Below are 12,440 nucleotides of genomic sequence, written 5' to 3'. Positions count from 1 at the left end.
CACTTAAAAAACTTACGTGGAGCAGAATATAAATTTGGGATCTATCCAGCTGGGGGTGTTCTCTCTACTCTTCCCCCTGCCCATTCTGGCTGAGTCAGGGCAATAGAGCCTACCCCAAGAACCAGTGGATAGAAGGAGTTTCAGAAGGAATCTGAGCGATAAAATCAAGGCAAAAAAAAAAAAAGATTTTATTTTAAAAACAGGTTTGTGGTATTTTTTTCCTTTTTGCATTCAGTACATTGTCATTCAGACATCACAATACTATATACAGATACACAACATTTTTTAAAAGCCTGTTTTGGATGAACATTTCAAAAGAACACGCTTTTGTAATGCACCAGTGGGAAGGGAGAAGGTAAGCCCCCATCCCCCAGCACCAAGTTGGCCTTTGAGGAGGGAAATGTCAGGCAGCGTCTGCGTTAGCTGGCTAACTGGGAGCCAGCTATCTTGGCCTCCTGGAAGAAAAACTGCTGTCCTCAGGACAATGAGTAAAAGTGAAAATGTGAGGCCTTCTCAGCTACCGCCTTGACGGAGAAGCAACTGGAGAGGGAATCTGCCGGGGGACCCGCTCTCCATCCCCTTGGAAGAGAAGCTTGTCCGTTCCCTAGCAAAAAGTTCTGCTCCTGTGCATGGCCTGACCCTCAGTCTCACCACAGAGAGAGAAGGAGAGAAGACAGATTTAGCAGCATGGTGGGAGTTTCTGTCTTCCCTGGATTTCTGCATGTTGATTGAGAAGCAGAACAGAGGAGGCCATGGGGGCAAAGGTGGCTCCTCAGAAACTCAGTTCCTTGGTCCAGGTGGGGGAGAAGGGTAGGTGTCTCCTCATCCAATTCCAGCTTTTGTTGAAACAGGAAAGAAAAAACCTAAGCACTGTCCGTACTCCAATCACGATGCCAGGTCCCTAATACTTATCATTAATATTAATGTGACTTTTAAAATATGCACAGAAACATCTTAACTGGGAAATCTTGCCTAACTAAAGAGTGCCAGAGGGACAGGGAACGGGAGGAAGGACTGGACGGAAAGTAGGAGCTCGCCAGGTCCTGCTCGGGGTCGCACCCTTAGGGGGGTCATCTACCTGCCCGGGCAAAGGATGAGGCAAAAATGGGGTCATTCGGGGTTCCCCAGCTCTGCTTTGGCTGGAATGACTGGCTCTTGGCTGCCACTCAGCGCTCCGGCAAGGCGAGGGGCAACGGCCAAAGGGAGTGGAGGCAGGCTGCCTTCCTCCCACGCCCGCCCGGACCCACCTCCAAAGCCGCTGAGGCGGGGTAGATGCCATCTGCATAGGGGTGAGGGTTGAGGATGGGGTGGGGAGTAGAGGGTGGCAGAGCACACCCTTTGATACCCTCTGCCTCCCAGCGGAGTGGTTCCTCTTTCTGGTTAACATTAAATATTTGTCTGTACCCGAAAAGCGTCCTTCGGTGTGTTCGGATATGGTACAAATCGGCGACATAAATAGACGGGGCGGGCAGCTGGGTGGGCGGTCAGGTAGAGTGAAGATGAGGCGCTTTTGATTTGCTGACCACCTTCTTCTCTTTGACCCGCCGGTTCTGGAACCAGATGGTGACCTGGCGCTCCGAGAGGTTCGTGGTAGCCGAGATGCGCCGGCGCTTCTCTTTGGTGATGAACTTGCTGGCCGCATACTCCTTCTCTAGCTCCTTCAGCTGCACCTTGGTGTAGGGCACGCGTTTCTTGCGCCCGCGGCGGTAGCTGTTGACCTCGGGCTGTAGGGGGACCACGTCTGGGGGGAGAGAGAAGGCGGGCGGCAGGAAGTGAGTCGCATGGTTGGACCCAGGACCCCGCAAGGGGCCTCAAGTCCGCGCGGCTGCGGAGGCGCAGGTTCCGGCAGGGACTCAAAGGGAGCTGACGGATTGTCCCCAAATCTTTTGCACCTCTGTTATTAGCAAGGCCTCGACTTAGGTGAGGACCCTGGGGTATTGCCTCTGGCACAAACTTTAAAGGAGGGGGCGCCCAAACTCAGTAACCAAGATGAATGATATTTTAATGCAATGTTTTAAAATATATAAACGAATGCCCAGGAATCCATGATGAACAAAATATGAAAATTTTAAATAAATACGGGACCAGTATTACTGATTTTTCCTTTTGGCTCAGCTTCCAGTATGGCTCTACACAGCACTCCTTATTAGAATCCCTGTTCCCTTAGAGGGGTCCCTCCAAATTGCAGCCTGGTCTGCTAGCCTGCAGGATCGCAGGTATTCAGGAAAATCCCTCTTTCCTGCAGGTAGGTCATTTGGGCATGGGTCAGTTTATACTCTGCCCCATTATCAGAGGAAGGTGTTCTTTTGTATGTTTGAGGGAGGGCATGGTGGGCAGGGAGACAGTTTCAGTGGGCACAGACCCCCAAGTGGGGCCTCTTGCCTTTGGTCACTGGCTCTGCACTAGGAATCTGAGGCCAGCACCGACAGCTAGAGAGAAGAAAAGTGGCCAGGTGAAGCCAGACTGCCTGGGAGCCAATCTCTAGGAGTCCAGTGTTGTGAGCCACTTAGTAACATCCAAGGTGGGAAGTCCTAGCACTGAGATGTAGGGAATCAGGTCCCTAGAAGTGGAGGGTCCACACCCAGGTGTGTGCCCACCAGAGGAGACACCAAGAGAGCCCTTCTTGGGTTGAAACCAGCTGTTCACGTAAGTCTTCTATAAAAAGAAATCAGTGCCCCTCCCTTGCCCCCATAAATGTCCACTCAGCAAAACAGCAAATCCTGCTCCCATGTGCTATCCCTGTCATTCCTCTGAGGCTGAAGGAGACTGTCCCCACCCCATGCGGGAACCCCAATCCTAAATACCTTGTCATCCCACTACTAGTTCAATTTCTTCATGCTCTGAGAATGTCACAGGCAATACGTGTCACTTATATCCCCCCTTCCACTCCACCCTCACCTCTGTCAATAAAAATATCATAGCAACACTTTCAAGGGGAAGTGGGGAACTAGGGAAATTATCTGAGTAACTCACCCTTCAATTTTTAAAAACGTAATTGGCAGACTTCTTCATGCAGGATTTAATGAGTAGGACTGAATATTTGAGATTTCCCCTTCATTCTTACTGCCCTTTGGAAGTGTAGACACAGTCTAGAATAAGGACACAAAGCTCTTTCTGAAATGCTTGTTCTCACTGCCCCCCCACCCCGCCCTCATGAAACACCTTCCTTATACCCATTCTCATTGGGTCTGCTCTCTCTCAGGGACCCTTGTCTACACAGGATGGGGAGAGAAGAGGTCACCATCAAATGCAGGGGGCGAATAAAGTACGCAGAAAGAATATGGGAGAGAGGGGGTTCCAATGGCCTGGTTTGGCTGTCTTCATGACGACAATTTTTCAGGAAAATTGTTGGACTTGTCACTTTTCTCTGCCTATGTAGGAACAGGCCAAGTTTTTTTTTTTTTTTTAATCTGCAAAACAAAACAACTTCACTTTAGCAGAGCAGATCCTTTATGTTAAAAAGGATTTTTTTTTTTGCACAAGATAATTTTTAAAAGTCTCACAGTTCTTAAATGTGTCTTACTCTTACAGATGTAACTATGATTTGAGAAACTGATGATTCTGGAATAGGAGTAAAACAGAGAGGGTCAGTAATGATACCGTGAGGCTTTTTTTTAAATCCTCGGAACATTTTTTCCAGTCGTATTTTATTCAACCCATTTTACAAGATAAGGAATCTGAGGCTCAGAGTAGGTAAAAGAACTTAAGTGGCAGAGCCAGATTTCAAACCCAGATTTTTGGACTCAACATAATGACACAGTAAGTTCTAAAATGGAAACAGACCACTTGGTACAATTTAGCTTTAAAATACCTCCTTTTTTCTGGAGAGCAAATGGGATAAACGTGGGTTTGGGTTCCTGAATTAACCAGATAATTGTCCGATTTTTTTAAACTTCACTTTCTGGAAATGCTCACAATTATCTACCCAATTTTGGGTCTCCTAAACCCCAACTATAAATTTCCAATGAGGCTTAATCAACAAACCCTAAAAAATCAGTTTAAAAAAAGCAGATAGCTGGTCTAAATTGGTTATTTTTCTCTACAGAATGCCAAGAGTTGATGTGGCCAAGTTTTTCATGGATCAGACCTAACGGCTGGTTGTTTTGGCCAACTGGGGAAATACCTTCAGTCTTGCCTTCTGAAAGAAGCCCCCTTTCATTGTCTGCTGTCTTGTCTGGAAAGGAAGTGGGATCTGCAGATGTGGAAACATCTGGAAGCTTAGGCCTCGAGTTGTGTCTATGCTGCCTAAAGTAAGTAGAGGACTTGGTGATTAATTTTACAATCAACCTTTCCCTAATCTCCCTTCAGAGCGTGTGGGAGTGCACACACACACACACACACACACACACACACACACACACCACTTCATACCTGGGAACCTAATAGACACTTTTGAGGAGCAGATAAAAATCAGATCAATGCTCAGCCACAGCTCTCTCTTGGGGTCCTGTGTACATGTTCCTACTGCCCACTGGCTCTTGACCCACCCACTCCCAAAACAGGGCTCTGGTCCTCCGAAGAGGACCTTGTTCAGCTAGAAATCCTAGCCACTCTTCTCAAGCAAATTCCAAAGACTTGTCAGTAGAGACTTCCAGTATGGCCCAAAGAGCCCATTATCTCCTTCTCTCTCTTACTGTCTCCTCCTATCCTATCTGTCTCTGTCTCTCCCTGTCTCCCCCACCCCGCCCCCCTCCTCTCTGCTTCTCTCTTGGAATTTCTGCTGATTCTCTCTTGGAATTTCTGCCTCTCTCTGTCAAAATTAAAAACTGTCTATACTCACTATAGGAAGAAAAAAAAAGAGCAAAGAAGCAAGGGTCTAGATAATTGGGTGAAGGAAGAAGCCACAACTCAGCTGGGCCCTAATTATCTGGATCTTTCTGAACAATTGCCTTCATCTCCCACACCAGCCCAGACTGCCATAGATGAGGTCTCTCAGAGCCAGAGGCACTGAAAAGAGACAGTAGTGTTTATGCCTAGATGCTGCCGAACAAACCACAATTGCATAGACAGAGTTATCTGGAAATCTCACTACTTTAAAGGAGCTCTGTGTGGGTAGAAAGATGGAGGGTGTCTGAGCATAATTTCTTATTCATCTGCCTTTTGCCTGGACCTCTGCACTCACTGAGATACACCAGCCCGATTCTATTTCCACACCGGGAGTGTGTGAGCACATAGCTGTTGAGATACACTGGGCTTTTATATCCACTTCCATGCCATAATTTGCAAGTGTATTAAATCTCAGTTGGGCTATATATTTTTTTATGTCAAAGATATTTTTCTCTAGGAGGCTGTGATAAAAAAGTGCTTACTTTTAGTTTTTTTTTTTCCTGGGAATCTTTAAGATGTTTATTTTGCTCAAAGATATTTCTGAGCTTCTCTCCAATCTCTCACTCCCACCTTGCTCCACATGCATACACAGCAATGCCAGAGCAGCTCCCTCTCATCCCCTCTTCACACTAAACCCACCGCCCACTGCTCTAGACTTGTGCCTCTGCCCACAGTGGGCTGGGTGGGCATCTGCCCCTCTGCCCTTCAGCCCCTTAGCATGGCCTGTTGGCTACCAGCTACTGATGCTCCAGGAATTCCTGCTAAACCCCCATCTCCTAAGCAGCTTCCCATCTGGGTGGGATGGGAAATTAAAGGGCCATATCTCCACAACACACTATTGTACACCTACATGTGAGTTGCCTATCTTCTAGAAAAGTGTTATTATGTGTTTCGTATTAGGTGGTTAATAACAGAAATCATATTATATAAAAATATAGTCAATGCAGAGTAGGTAACGCATGACACCATGTACTAAAATTCTATCAACCTAAATCTTCTGGCAGCCAGAAATTGGGTGTCTAGTGTGGGTCCCACCTTGGTCAGTTGTGTTATACTAAGTCATCTTATAATATTTACAAGAATGTTATTTGCTACACTTTTTAATATCATTCAGTAATTTTTTTTTAACCATCTGTCCTTGCCCCAATCCCGGATGCAGAGGAATTTCAGGCCCACCCTTAGGAGGTCTTCAGGTCTACACTTCCCAATGAAAATGTCCCTGGGTCCACATGTAGAGTTGGGGGGGGGGCTCTGGGCAGTGTGGGGAGCCATATATGGCTGGTCGGGGCCCCCAGGACCCCTGTAGGCATCAGAACGGAGCCAGTCAGCCCTCTCCCACTGAGCTCTGCTCATATATAGCAAGAGCAGACTCAAGCTCTGGATTCACTAGACCCTGAATCCTGATTTCTCAGCACAAAGCTGAATACGAAGCTCCTGATGTGGTTTTGAGAAACCTGGAACTGGTCTTTTCCCCTGTGGAGTGGGGGGGGGGGGTGGTGGTTTGCAGGATCCCTTCCTGTTCAGAGATAGCCTCAATTGGAAAGGGAACAGAACACCAGTAAATTCCAATCCCCCACCGCATATGGAGCCAGACAATGCAGAGGGGTCCCCTGCCTGGGCCTGGACCTCAGATCCTTCCAAAGCAGGTCTCCCCCCCACCCTCATCCTCACTCCCCTCTAAGAGAAAGAGACACTCCCCTGTGTCTAAGGCATGGGGAACTCTCCTTCTCTCCCGCATTTGGGGGAGTTGGTAGTGCGAACATCCACAGGATTTGAGCTCAGTGCACCAGAGAGGCAAAGAATTTCATAATCCAGGAGAGGGATGTGAATTCCCTTTTCTCCACACCCTCTCTAGAGATTTTAGCTCTCTTGTTCCTTTAACAATCAGGAAATTCGTGGCCAAATTCTTAAAATAAATCAAGAAAAGAAAAAAGAAAACACCCTACATTTCTGTAGATCCCGGCAAATTAGACCCCTATTTAAAAACAACAACAAAAACTGTCCAGTGCCTGCAGTGCCTGAATGATCTTGGACATTCAGGCAAACAAAATGTTTGGAGGTTCTAATTTTTTTCCCCAATTAATCGGTGGGTTGAGTGTTTTGTCCTAGTGGTTTTGGATTCCAAGGCACCCAAGGCCCACCCCACCCCCCATTCCTGGCCGGAAGCGGGCTTAGGAGGCCAAGAGCCGCGCGTGAGACTGGAGCCCGCTGGGGGAGGAGGAGACAAGCTCCCGACTGGAGCGGAGCCGGCGGCCGGGCGCTCGGGCGCCTGTGATTGCTTCACTCTCCGCCCGGCAGCTCCGGGGAACGTGTCGGAGCAGATTTCTTCCCCGGCGCATTCCTCAGCGCAGCTCGCCCGGCCGGCTCCATCGGCAGCCCAGGAGAGCCGGCGCGCCGGGGCCAGACGGCGGGGGTGGCTGGGGCGCGGAGCCCCGGGGCAGGCGGGGCTGGGACGGGTCCCTGGCGGCGGCGGCGGCGGCGCTCGGGCCCCTTCCTTACCTGGAAAGGGAGACTTCCAGAGGTGGGCGGACTGAGACTGCTCCTTGGAGCAGTACACCTGACTGTCCCAGCCGTTGGAGAGAGCCCAGTGCTGGTAGCCTTCGACGGGGATGAGCGCGTCGTGACGCGGCTCCGGGTGCCCGCTGATCCCAGGCACCACAGACACGTCCAGGTAGCCGGGCATCGCCTGGTAGGAGCTGGCGAAGCTGGGATAGAAGGCGAACTCCTTGGCCCTGGAGGACAGGTCGTCACCCGGCAGGGCGCCCGACGGCTCGGGGTACTTATCGCCCGGGTGGTAGGCGCAAGGCTTTTGCTGCAGGTTCACGTTGTGCGACAGGCGGCAGCCGTAGTAGCTGCCACCGAAAGGGTAGCCGTAGCCCAGAGTGGCGCTGGACGAGGTGGGGGGCGCCGGCGGCGGGGCGCATTGGCGCGCCGCCTCCGGGGCCGGGATGTCCGTGTAGACGGCGCCCTGAGGGGCGCCCAGGGGAGCCGGCGGGCGGCCCAGCACCGGGTGCGGAAGCAGGTCGCGGCAGTGGCTGGCCGGGCAGCTGCTGCCCAGCCCGTCCATGCTCGGGGCTTTGCCGGGGCTCGCTCCGCTGCAGCCACCCCCCGCGCCGCCCGCGCCGCCGCCGCCCCCGCCGCCGCCGCCGCCGCCGCCGCCGCTGCCGCTCTCCGCTGCGCTGTCCTCATAGACGTACATAAGGCTCTCCGGCCAGCGAGGATGCAGGAGCAGCGAAGTCGTCATGACATGATCTGCTCGAGCTTTTTAAAAACTCCACTTGCCAGAGGCTGCGAGCTGGGGAGACACCTCGCTCCCTTTTCCCCTCCCCCATCCCTCCTCCCTTCTCTCTCTACCCCTCCCCTCCTCCTCCTGGTGCTTCCACCTCCCTCCCTACATGTCCTCTACGCATGCGGGGACATTTCATTAAGAAATCACAGGCTCCCGCCAGCCTCCCCTCGGCAACCCTCCCGCGCCCACGTGACGCCACCCGTGCACGTGATTCCTTGGCCGGGTCTCCTGGGGTTCCCACCCCTAGAGGTGGGGCGGGGCGAAAGGGAAGAGGTCTCTGCTGATTGGCTCTCAGGAGGGGCAAAGAGGAGGGAGCTGGGAGATTTAAAGGGACAGGGCAACGCCCCCTGGCCGGCCTCGGGGAGGGAGAATGAGAAGGGGGAGGCTGAATTTGGCCGACGCAAAGGGGTCTGGCAAGACCAGGACTTTTCCTGGGAGCCTCCCACTAGGCTTAGAAGGCGTGTGGGGGAGACTGATTCCTACCCCAAAAGATCGCTGACTGGATTGAGGCTTGGAGCTAAGGGTCGGGGAGACACCGTATTTTTTTTTTCTTAATAAATAAAAAAACTGGAAAGCAGGCGGAAGCGCACCGGCAGGGCGTGGGGAGCCCTGGGTCTGGCCTTGGCTGACTCCCTGGGAGCTCCGGCTGGAAAGAACCCGACACCGAGCAGCAAGACTTTGATGCCGGGATTGTGTTTCCATTTCCGACTTTCAGCCACTTTCCCCAAAGCCCCAGTTGTCTAAGAGGGACCCTCTCTAGGCTCGTTGCCCGCAGGTCTTCCTCCAGCGGAGCAGAGAAGGCTAGGAGGATGTAATAGCCCCCAAACACAAACATCATCACACGGAGGGCGGGATGCTCTCAACGAAAAATTGAGATAGAATAAAGAAGAGAAATGGGGGCAATAGAATAGAGGGGTATTTCAACATACAATAGAAATTAAAAGACTCGGAGTGAGATTTTTCAAAGAAAAGGGGGAGGAGGAGCAGGGATTCAGTCTAGGAAAGCTGAAAAGCTCTTCATGCGAACAAGAAGAGCACGCGCTCTCAGATCCGTGTACAAAAGGAAACGTGGGATGAGGGAGAGTCGGCAGCGCTGCCCCTTTGGAGGGACATTTCCCAGGCGCTACTCTGGGAGACCCCAGGAGGCCCGATCCGAGCCTGGCGGATCCGCCTCCGCCCTCGGCCGCCTGGGTTGAGCCGGCCATAGGCTGAGGGGCCAGGCAGAGCCGGGATCAACGCAGTTCCCAGCTGGATAACCCCAACTTTAACTCCCATAGCATCCCCTCCTTTTAACGTGAAGTGTTTCGATGCTTTGAAACTACCGAATCTTTTCAAAGAAAAAATTAACCAACTTACTAATTTTCTAAAAAAGCCCCCCTCTTCTCTCTTCCCAGTCTCCAGACTTGTCGGGCTTCCTGTGCTCAGTTTGGTGCCTAAGTAGAGGCACCCCTTTCCAGAGAGCATCTCCGTGGGATTGAGCCAAGTTCCCTTTCAGCACAGGGCCTCCCTGAGGAGAAGAGGTAATAAAGAGAGAGAGAAAAAAGGGGAGAGGGGCTACAGCATCTCCCTCTTTCCTGCCTCTGCCAAAGATTTTAAATGCTGGGTGCTCGTGTCCAGACCGCGGCCAGGAAATAGCCTCGGGCTAAGCCGAACCCGCTGGATCCCTTCAACTTGAGAGCAAATGGCCAGGTCTGTACTGAGATCTGGCCCACGGGCTGCCTCCCTTCTACCGGTAGGGGCAAAGTGGTGTTGGACGATGGAGAGCGCCCTGGCGTGGGTGACTTAGGATAAGAGACGCAATCTTTATCAGGGTGCTCTTCATTCGGAAGGGTCACCTCAGAGTTCCAGAAAGCAGGCTTTGGGCTGGGCTGGCAGTAGGAGGAAAAATATATCAGGAAGCTTGGAACATGAGCAGGCTAGCTTGAGTGTGTGTTGAGGGCGATGATGGTGGATGGAGGAGAGAGGAGTGGAGAGGAAGGTGGGTCTTGCTGGGAGCCGGCTCTTGGCTAGGAAACTGGCTTCTCTGCCTCCGGAGTCCCAAGGTCAAGGTAAAAGGAGGAAAGCAAACATGGCCTGGCTAGTCTAGACTGGGTCGTGTGACCTTGGCCCCCCGCGTCTGCCTGCGGCCTGCCTGGTGGGGGTAGGTGGGTGGAGAGGTCTGCCGTTTTTTCCCTCCGCAGGTGTAGGGGTGGTGCGGAGGCCCTAGCTTCCCCTCCTGTGCAGTGCGGGGTCCGGTTCCGCGTGGAGAACCCGGGGCGACGTGGACCGGGCTGAGTGGGGCAGCCGGGCAAAACAAAGGGCCTGAAATGGCCACCCCGTTCCTGGGGCTCCCTCCCGGGTCCGGGAATGGTCTAGCTCAACGCCAGATGCGTCTTCACGGGCCAGAACCCAAAGACGGGTCCCCCAGCCTTTGGGAGTAAGGGGCAGAACAGCAGAAAGACTCTGGGTGCAGGCGGCCCAGCAATAAATAAAATCAATAGTAGGTTCTTTTCCAGATTTATATAAGGGCATTAACTATTCCTATTGCAATGAGATATAGATTTAACCCAGCAATTTTACAATTCCATTTATTAGGGGCTTTATGCGGCCAAAATTTAGCGACGAGCGGAAAGAGAGGGAAAAGTTCCCTTCGTCAAGGAGACCAGCGGAAGAAGATGTAGGCCCCCCAGAGACCTGAGAGAGTGGGAGGCGAAAGTTCAGGACTCAGGGCGTTGAAAGCGCCAGAGAAGGGTCCGCATGCTCTGAACGATTTCCCACTCTTTCGTTGGGTTCCCCAAGACCTTCCGCGCCTGAAACTGCCGACTCCAAGACTGGGGCGCACCCGGAGCAGGGAGGGAGGCGACGAGGCGAGAGCCTGCGGCCGGGCGCCTCAAAGTAGAGCCTTGTTGGTTAATTAACTTTAAGCCTGGGGTCGCTTCTTCCTCCTCCCCCCGAAAAAAAAGATGTGGATCTCGCTGAGACACAAATAAAACCAAATTAAACACTCCAGGAGAATATGCCCTACTGGAAACATAGTAATTACATCGCCGAAGCGATGAGGCGATCCCGCCCTAGAAAGCCAGGCGCTGAAACCCTCGGCTTCGGCGCTCACCCCCCACCGCTGAGCCACACCTCGCCCCGCCGGGGGCTTCGCGGGTGGGCCGATGGAGCTGGACTGCGGACCTGGTTGAGAGGAAATCGGGAGGAATGAATAGGAATGTGACCCTTCGGTCTCTAGCTGTGATGCTGTTGGTGTGTGCGGGAAAGGACGGAGCATTTCATCACACCAAAGGAAAATGGAAAACGGCCCCTCTAGCCCCGTCGAGAAGCCTCGGGCTGCGCTCTCCGCTCTTTTTTCAAAGGGACATTTGTGATGGCGAGGCCACGGGAGCCGCTCTGCCCTCAGCTTCCTCTATGGACTGAGTTCCCCGCTAAGTTCAACTCTGAAATTCTTGTTTTCAAAGACTCCAATATATAAAGGAGATATTCAATGTGCCGTCTCACTGGAAGTGTTTGTGTGTGTGTGTGTTTGCAAGGTATACGTGTGCACACGCCCGGCCTGTGGGTCTGTGATTGTGGGCAGGCTCCATGCACTGTTCCAGCACATGCCCTTGTGGATACGGCCCAAGTGTATTCATGAAAATACCCAGCCCTCGCCGAAATCCTCTCTATGCAAATAAAGATCTCTGCTGGTCTGTTTATTTCTCTGGATACACACTTGATTTATATGCTCATCCTGTTCTCTACTTAGACATCCCCAGGAAAATGAAGAGGCAGATGTCTGTGTCTTTCTAAAGTTGAGGGGTGAAATTCCTGGCCCGCCGTGTTAGAGACCAAGTCGGTGGGGTAAGCTAGCAGCATTTGCAGCAGGAGTTGCTGTACACACTCGAGGGCTGGGTGAAGCTTGAATTCCAGGCGAGGGAGAAGGGGATGAGAGAAATGAGGTTGGTGTGCCCCTTATTCAGTGCCCAGATTGCCTTCTTTGGAAAGCAAGCATCAGTTGATTTCCCTTCCTCCCCCTCTTTCCTCTGTTTCCTCCATATTGCCCAGGAAAAAAAAAAAAAAGAGCTTGAAGCTCTGAAGCTCCTGCCCCCCCCCCGCCCCCCGCTTTTTTTTTTATGGGAGAAATTCCAGTTTAAAAAAAGGAGGGGGTGGGTTGAGGCTGCAGGAGAACAAAGAGCCTTACCACCATGGGGTCTGGATTCTCGCCCAGACTTGGGGCCTTGGTGGGCGGGCATAGAGTTTGGGGGGCCCTTTCCTGTCCAGGATACGGGCTGCAGGCAGGATGGAAGAGATTTGTGGAGGATTGAGGATGTAGGGCTTGAGCTATCTAGGAAAGAAAGGG

At 52.1% G+C, this 12,440-nt stretch overlaps 1 protein-coding gene and 1 long non-coding RNA gene across 2 annotated transcripts; one reads left to right on the top strand and one right to left on the bottom strand.

Annotated features, from left to right (window-relative positions):
• Positions 1 to 209: 209 nt before the first annotated feature.
• Positions 210 to 8,163, bottom strand: HOXC13 (homeobox C13). Its single transcript, XM_060026248.1, has 2 exons — positions 7,327 to 8,163; positions 210 to 1,741 (listed from the first exon to the last, which is right to left on the bottom strand). The coding sequence occupies exons 1-2, from the start codon at positions 8,069 to 8,071 to the stop codon at positions 1,485 to 1,487; spliced, it is 1,002 nt and encodes a 333-aa protein (XP_059882231.1). The 5' UTR covers positions 8,072 to 8,163; the 3' UTR covers positions 210 to 1,484.
• On the top strand, positions 7,468 to 11,750 carry LOC132434563 (uncharacterized). Its single transcript, XR_009521325.1, has 3 exons — positions 7,468 to 7,603; positions 9,511 to 9,636; positions 10,691 to 11,750. It is a non-coding gene; the product is annotated as an uncharacterized lncRNA (long non-coding RNA).
• The last annotated feature ends 690 nt before the right edge of the window (positions 11,751 to 12,440 follow it).

The sequence above is a fragment of the Delphinus delphis genome, chromosome 11 (genome assembly GCF_949987515.2).
Source record: "Delphinus delphis chromosome 11, mDelDel1.2, whole genome shotgun sequence".
NCBI lineage: Eukaryota > Metazoa > Chordata > Mammalia > Artiodactyla > Delphinidae > Delphinus > Delphinus delphis.
This window is presented reverse-complemented; position numbering and strand designations above follow the sequence as displayed.

Coding starts and splice junctions, on each gene's coding strand:
- HOXC13 (XM_060026248.1), bottom strand. CDS start 8,071: ATGACGACTTCGCTGCTCCTGCATCCTCGCTGGCCGGAGAGCCTTATG. Junction 1,742..7,326: donor CTGGAAGTCTCCCTTTCCAG/GTAAGGAAGGGG, acceptor CTCTCCCCCCAG/ACGTGGTCCCCCTACAGCCC.